Source organism: Chrysochloris asiatica, unplaced genomic scaffold (assembly GCF_000296735.1).
Source record: "Chrysochloris asiatica unplaced genomic scaffold, ChrAsi1.0 scaffold00030, whole genome shotgun sequence".
Lineage (NCBI taxonomy): Eukaryota > Metazoa > Chordata > Mammalia > Afrosoricida > Chrysochloridae > Chrysochloris > Chrysochloris asiatica.
In genome coordinates this window covers 1,278,730-1,286,951 of record NW_006408548.1, presented here as the reverse complement: position 1 = coordinate 1,286,951, position 8,222 = coordinate 1,278,730, and the positions used below count along the sequence as shown (strand labels likewise).

The following is an 8,222-nucleotide window of genomic DNA, read 5'->3' as shown; positions in this document are numbered from 1 at the left end:
AAGTTTCAGTGTCTCTTCTGACATCCATTTTGACCTTTTCCTTCTTACTTGTCTTCTTAATGACTTTTTGCTCTCTTCATGTATGATGTTCTTAATGTCATCCTATAACTTTTCTGGTCTTCAGTCTTTAGTGTTTACTGTACCAAATCTGTTCTTCAGATGATCTCTAAATTCAGGTGGAATATATTCAAGATCATGTTTTGGCTCTCATGGACTTGTTTTCATTTTCTTTAGCTTCAGTTTGAATTTGTATATGAGTAATTGATGATCTGTTCCACAGTCTGTCCCTGTCCTTGTTTTCACTGATGATGTGGAGCTTTTCCATCTTCTCTTTCCGCAGATGTAGTCAATTTGATTTCTATGTATTCCATCTGGTGAGGTCCATGTGTATAGTCAACTCTTATACTGTCTAAAGAAGGTATTTGAAATGAACAAATCGTTGGATTTGAAGAATTCTATCACGCATTCTCCAGCATCATTTCTATTACCATTGCCATATTTTCCAAAACTGATCCTTCCTCTTTTCTCCCAACTTTTGCATTCTTATCAACAGTAGTGATCAATACATCTTGATTGCATCTTTGATCAATTTCAGACTGAAGAAGTTGATAGAATTCTTCTATTTCATCCTCACTGGCTTTAGTGGTTGGTGCATAAATTTGGGCTTCCCTGTAGGCACATGGATATTATCCTATCACAGACAGCGTTGTAACTCATGACTGATCTGAATATGTTCTTTTTAACGAAGAATGCAACACCAATCGTCTTCAATTTGTCATTCCCAGCATATAGGAAACCATGTGGTCATCAGATTCAAAATGGCCAATACCAGTCCATTTCAGCTCACTAATGCCTAAGATATCAATGTTTATGCGTTCCATATCATTTTTGACAATTTCCAATTTTCCCAGATTCATACTTCATACATTTCATGTTCAGATTTTCAATGGATATTTACCACTGTTTCTCTTCATTCTGAGTTGTGCCCCATCAGCAAATGAAAGTCCTGCGGGCTTTGTCCCACAGGCTGTACTCCATTCGCATTAATCATGGTCATCTCTTCTTTATGGAGGCAGCTCTTCCCCAGCTGCATTTTGAGTGCCTTCCAACTTGAGGGGCTCGTTTTCCGGCACTGTATCTGACAGTGTTTCTCTGCTATTCATAAGGTTTTCAGTGACTAAATATTCGGCGGTAGTACGTCACTCTTTCTTCCTAGTCTGTCTTCATCTGGAAGCTAATTTGAAACCTGTCCACCATGGGTGACCCGGAGTACTGATGTGGTGCTATGGGTAAATGCGCCAGACTGCAAAGCCGTTTGAACTGCAAAGTCGGCAGTTAAAGCTCACCAGCTGCTCCTCGGAAACCCTATACAGGGTTGCTATGGGTCAGAACCGACTCAACAGCACTTCACAACAACAACAATGGGTGACCCTGCTGGTATTTAAAATACCGGTGGCATAACTTTCAGAATCACAGCAGCTCACAAGCTACCACAGTAAGACAAACTGACAGTGATGGCCGTTTGGTTTTAAGTGGAAACTGGGTTGATTGTGACGGGCAAGGTAGATGTTGTTGTTGTTGTTGTTGTTAAGTACCATGGAGTCGGTTCCGACTCACAGCGACCCTGCACAGGGTTTCCGAGGCTGCAAATCTTTACAGGAGCAGAAAGCCTCATCTTTCCCCCGCGGAACAGTTGGTCGTTTCGAACTCCTGACCTTGAGGTTCGCAGTCCGATTCATAACCTCTACACTACATAGGAAGGCTGTGTGACTGTGGGCTGGAGGCTGGCTTGCAGGATTTATACCCTTAGAACATTTAAATGAATACATATTTTTGTTTGGTACGTGTAGTTAAAAAAAAAAAAAAAAGAATCTAGATTTAGTTTCTAGACTTTTTTTAGGGATGTAGAGTTATTTTTGAGCTCTTTTTCCTTCAGTATAAACAAAATCAGCATATAGGGCTAAACAGACTAGAATGCTGCCTAGTCTAACTGCTAATCTTGACTGTGTATTTACAATTCCCATACTCATAGACAGAGATTCTGATGTTTGTATCAATTCAGAATCCACAGCCTCTAGAATTGAGTCTGATACACGGCACCATAGGATAAACACTGAACCTCAAGGTCGTTTTGAACTACAAGGTTGGCACCTTAAACTCACCAGCTGCCCTCGAAAACCCTATACAAGGTAGCTATGAATTGGAACCGACTCAAAGGCAATTAACAACAACCTACTAAGTATTTGAAAAACATTGATTAGATGAAAAAGAATAAAGTACTTTTCAAAAGCTGGAAAAAAATAAAAACAAATGTAATGACAAACAATAATTTACACATAGATAAATATGCAAGATGAATGGATATGGAGCAGAGAATGGAAGTAATATCCAAAAGTATATATATATATATAAGTTTGGCAGAGAACATTTCTACATATATATTGTACATGCTGCAAATACGAGGGGCTTCAAAAAGTTTATGGAAAAACTCCATTATCACATACATTTTTTGAAGTCCTTTCATATAAATGAGAGCATACAGGGGCAAAGGTATGAAAACCTCTTAACCATAATCAAACACCTTAAGGGACTGAGTCACTGAGTTTGGGGACTTAGGGCCATAGTCTCTAGGAATATCTAGACCAATTGGCATACCATAGTTCACAAAGATAATATTCTGCATCTTACTATGGTAAGCAGTGACTAGGGTCTTAGACGCTTGCAACCAGCCATCTAAGATCGTTCCACATCTAGAGCAAAGAGGAGTAAAGAACCCAAAAACTTAAGAACTAGTGAGCCATGCAAGCCACAGCCTCCACTAGCCTATGACCAGAAGAACCAGATAGTCGTGGCCACCACCACCAACTGCTCTGATACGGATCATGGTAGACGGGCCTGGACAGAGCAGGGAAAAAACTGTCAAACAAAATTCAAAATCATAAAAAGATCAGACTTACTAGTTTGATCAAGACTGGTGTAACCCCCCAAGACTTTGGCCCTTAGACATTCTTCAGACCTGGAAATGAGCCCATCCTTGGGGATCATCTTCCAACCAAATAACAGACAGGCCGATAAAGTAACAGCAACACCCATGAGGAACGTGCTCCTCAGAATGATCAACTATATGTGACCAAAAGGGCAGCATTCCCAACCATCACCAAAAAAAGTTCAGAAGGCATGAAGGGGGAGGAAAGGAGGATAAATGGACACAAGGGATCTGGGGAAGAGGGGACTGCAACGAATGTTACAAAGCAAAACACATATAAACTGTTGAATGGGAAAGCACGTTACTCTGTAAACTTTCACCCAAATCACAATACCATGCCAAAAAAAAAAGATACTTTCTGTAATATTTAAGAAATGACAGTGAGTGGCTAGATCACCAATTCTGGTCAATCCAGAAAATAGGTCAGGATAGACCTGGCTCCTACTGAAGCTCTGTGGGCTTTATGGCATTCAAAGAACACTGCAGACCAAGAGCAACTTTCAGACTAGAAGAGTGTCCATAACTACTGGTGTTTGTACCCTAATCAAAAGAGACAAGGTCTACTGCACCATGGGGGCTACTCTTAAAATACAGACAATCATAATTGGAAGGGCTCTCTGCTCTTTCCTCTGAGATGAAGTTGACATCAATGGCAGCTGTGTGTGACAAAGAAGAAAACAGAGAAAAGAGATGAGAAGAAAAGGCTAATTCTTTAGCTATCAAGTAGAACTCACTGAATTCATAAAGAGAAAACTCTTCCCAGAGTAACAGAATTAAAATTCACAGAAAGAATCTCCACTGCTGTCCATGAGGAAGTAACAGGAACAGATTTACCCTCCTGCCATAAGCAACTAAAATACTAGGGGGGAAAAAATGAAACAACTATTTCAGACATTAGACAATGAGCAGCAAAACGGGGAGTTCTACCACAGCCCAAACTTTCTAGAGAAATCGTTCGTGTTCACCTCACCACAGGGAGAATTGTCAAACAGAGCCTATTAGTCTCTCTAATAGAAGAAGCAAAGATCAAAGTTCAGGGAGCTCCAGCTATCTAGAGTTTGTAGGGTGGAGTACCAGAAAGAATAGATACACAGAAAAAAAAAACAAAAACAAACAAAACCCAGGGCCAGCTATCAAGTGAATTCAGACTCACAGTCAGCCTGTAGGAAGGAGTAGAGCTTCTCTGCAGGAAGCGCTTCCTTAGACTGTGAAGCTTTACAGGAGCAACTAGCCTCATCGTTCTCTTGTGGAGAAGCTGGTGGGCTCAAACCTGTGATTACCAGCCCAACACTTAACAAACTGCACTACCAGGGCTCCTTCTACATAGAGGAATACTGTCAGGAATCTGAATAAGGATCTGTTTTATTCTTTGGTTATACAGGGCCACGAACTGTTAAAATTTCCACCAACCAGATTACAAAGGCCTTCAATGAATACACAGGACACTGAGTAGAAATCCCAGAGGGTCAGACAGTAAATGATCCCTAAAGTAAAGGTTACTCTAGACCTGCTCTAACAAAGCTTAAGAACATACCTTGAAAAGAGTAGTCTGATCCACAAGTAACTGTCACACGAAATCCAACAATCCAGTAAAGAATAAAACAAAATCTGACACTCAAAAATTTACAACAGCAATCCAATTTTAAAATGGGCAGATGGCATGAACAGACACTTCACCAAAGAAGACATTCAGGCAGCCAACAAACATGAAGAAATGCTCATGATCATTAGCCACTAGAGATGCAAATCAAAACAACAATGAGATGTCATCTTACTCCAGCATTAATAGCAAAGTTCAAAAAAAAGAAAATAACAAATGCTGGTGAGAATGTGGAGACACTCAGATCTACCTACACTGCTGGGAGGACTGTAAAATGGTGCAACCACTGTGGTAAACAGTATGGCACGTTCTCAAAAAGTTGTTGCTGTTGTTAAGTCCCATCGAGTTGTTTCTGATTCGTAATGACCCTGTATAGGGTTTCCAAGGAGTAGTTGATGTTAGCGGTCCAGTGCTTATCCTATAGTGCCACACTAGGACTCCAGAAATACCATATGACCCAGCAATTCCTTTACTTGGTATCTATCCTCAAGAAATAGGAGCCATGATATGAATAGATTTATGCACACCCATGCTCACTGCAGCACTATTCACAATACAAAAAGATAGAGCTCACCTAAATGCCCAGCAACAGAAGAATGGTTAAATAAACTTTGGCACCTGCACACAATGAAATACTACACAATGTTGAAGAATAATGATGAATCTGCAAAACCCTTCACAACATGGATGAACCTGCAGGACATTATGATGAGTGAAATTATTCAATCACAAAAGGACAAACATTGGCCCACTGTTGCAAAGTTAAGAAAATGTATTCTTGATAAAAGAACCACTCTATAATGGTTCCCAAGGGTGGAAGTGGGGGAGGAGGGGAGCAGAGGGAAAATTATTCTTGGGCTAGAGGGTAGACACAAGTTAACATGGGTGACAGGGCAGGCGATATACCACAAAAGATAGGTTGGCAAAGAAAAGATGAAGGTAGCAGAAAACATAGGAAGGGATGCAATAATTAAAGTGAATAGAGGTAAACACTGTTAACTGTTGGTACATGGAGGGGATTGCAATCATTATAATGAAGCAAAGTCTATGATTTGTTGAATGTAAAACTGATGATCTGCTCTGTAAACCTTCACTAAATTCACAATAGTTTTTAAAAAAAGAAAGGCTACAATGGCAAGCACCCAATCAAAATTTATCAGACATTTAAAGAAGCAATCATACTGGTCTTCTTGCTGTTTGTCAAACAAGTTAAGCACACTCTGATCATCGAGACTTTATGCTTGCTGTTATTTCTTCAAACCATGTTTCCCCACATCTCCATATGCTACAGTCCTCCACTTCCTTTGGGATTCTATTTATTCAGGGAGGGTTATCTCTGAGGAGACCATAAAGAGACTCACACTCAACTCCTCCTCATACTCAGCCTTATTTTTTTCCCCATAGCATTTTCACATATGCTATGTATGTCTTTTTTCCTTTCCCTAGCTATTGAATAAGCTTCATGAGGACAACTGGTACATGAATAAACAAATTAATTTTAATGTTAGAATAATGAATAATTTACCATTCCTTACTGGAATGTATTGAAGTCAGAGATCAAATGAGTAGAAGTAAATTCATCTGAATTATAAATAACAGCAAGAAGCAAAATTATCTCTAGTAAACATGTTGTTGTAAAGTGTTGTGGAGTTGGTTCTAACTCATAGAGACCCTGTATAGGGTTTACAAGAAGCACTGCCGATCTTTCAGTTAACAGTACAGTGCTTTCTCTACAGCTCTACACCAGGACTCCAGTAAGCAATTAGATGAAAAGAAATACCTCTATAGAGCTGTGGAAGTGTTTTACTAGTGACAGTTTTATCCATTAGTTGACTGGTGTGTGTTTTACTTTGCCATAATGCAATGAAAGCTTTTCTTAGAACATACTTTGTACCAAATCCAGCTTCTGGGAAGAAAAGAGACTATTAAGATTGTGCTTTTATGTTTATATTTTGCTTCTGTTTCTTCTCAAAGGAAAATCTTTCTCTCTCTGCAATTCTTACTTCATTTTCAAACTTCCTTTGTGGGAAAGTTCAAACATACACAAAAATTGAGAAAGTAGTATTAACGAATCCTCACGTAACCATCATCCAGCTCAAATATTTATCAGCTCGTTAATGGTCTTCATTCTTAATCACTACTTAACTTCCCTCAGCCCTAGTTATTCATTTTTAAATACTAAATAATGCTCATTCATTTTAGGACATATTTACAAGAATCAAAGTATTTCTGGATTATGGCTGATCTACTGTGCCACCAGGATAGGAGCTTTGTAAAAACTTCAATATGCAAGAGGGAAGTGGTGCAAAAGATAGGAGATAGGAGGAAACAAGAGCCTTGTGAAAACTTCAAGATAGGAACTAAACTTCAGAAACAAGTAACTGCAGTATCTTTGGTATTTCTGGCAGCAGAATGGTTTACATGTAGGGCTGCTAACGGCAAGGCCAGCAATTCAAAACCACCAGCCACTCCTTGGGAGAAAGATGAGGCATATAACCACACCTTACGTAAAAGGGGAGAGCAGTGGCTCCATATTATAAGCACTGGACTGCTAACCATGAAGTCGGTGGTTCAAGTCCACCAGTCACTTCATAAGAGAAAGATGAGACTTCCTGCTCCTGCAAAGTTGTACTGCCTCTGAAACCCAATAGAGGGTCACTGTAAGTGGTTGTTGTTGTTGTTGTTGTTATGTGCCGTGGAGTCGGTTCCGACTCATAGCGACCCTGCACAGGGTTTCCGAGGCTGTTAATCTTTACGGGAGCAGAACGCCTCATCTTTCTCCCGCGGAACCGCTGGTAGTTTCGAACTGCTGACCTTACAGTTCACAGCCCGATTCGTAACCACTACGCTACCAGAGCTCCTTACTGTAAGTGGTAGTGGTTACAAATCGGGCTGTGAACCACAAGTTCAGCAGTTTGAAACTACCAGCTGCTCCGTGGGAGAAAGATGAGGTATTCTGCTCCTGTAAAGATTTATAGCCTTGGAAACCCTGTACAGGGCTGCTATGGGTCGGAACTGACGCGACAGCACTTAACAACAATAACAGTAAGTCAACCACAAGGACATACAGCCTCAAAACCCCTGTATAGGGTCTCCATGAGTAGGAATCAACTTGACAGCACTTTACAATAATAACCTATAACAATCACAGTTTTACTAAAAGAAACAATGCACACTTACAGTTATGAGAACACTGAGGAATCATCATTGCAATATTGAAATATTCAAAGCAAATTCCACATCGTAGCAAATCATCTATTGTCTGAAATGGAAAAATAAATATGTACATGTCAGAAATATACCATGATTAGAACATGAGCCACACAATTCTTTCTTCATTCCCTAATATTTTTTATTTTTTATTTAAGGTTTTTATTGTGGATTGAGTTAAAGTTTACAGGACAGATCTTCAGTTTTACATCCCTAACAATAATTTAATACTTCTTTCTCATATATGCATACTCAAAAGCTAAAAAATTATTTAATAATACTTCTTGGTCAAATATGGAAACTCAAAAGCCAAGCCAATTCTGGATAAACTGCAGAATAATAAGAGAACCACCTCATCCCTCATCCATGATTCTTACATCTTCAAATCTCAGGTTACCCAAACCACTCTGAAAAAAAAAAAAAAAA

The 8,222-nt window shown here is 39.5% G+C and overlaps 1 protein-coding gene across 1 annotated transcript in view; it reads right to left on the bottom strand.

The window, feature by feature from the left end:
- The window catches only part of RAD18 (RAD18 homolog (S. cerevisiae)), a 152,655-nt gene that overhangs the window by 141,401 nt on the left and 3,032 nt on the right, over nt 1-8,222 (bottom strand). Inside the window, exon 2 of the mRNA XM_006851574.1 lies at nt 7,767-7,848. Coding sequence (XP_006851636.1) covers nt 7,767-7,848 — 82 coding nt within the window. The remainder of the gene's footprint in view (nt 1-7,766; nt 7,849-8,222) is intronic.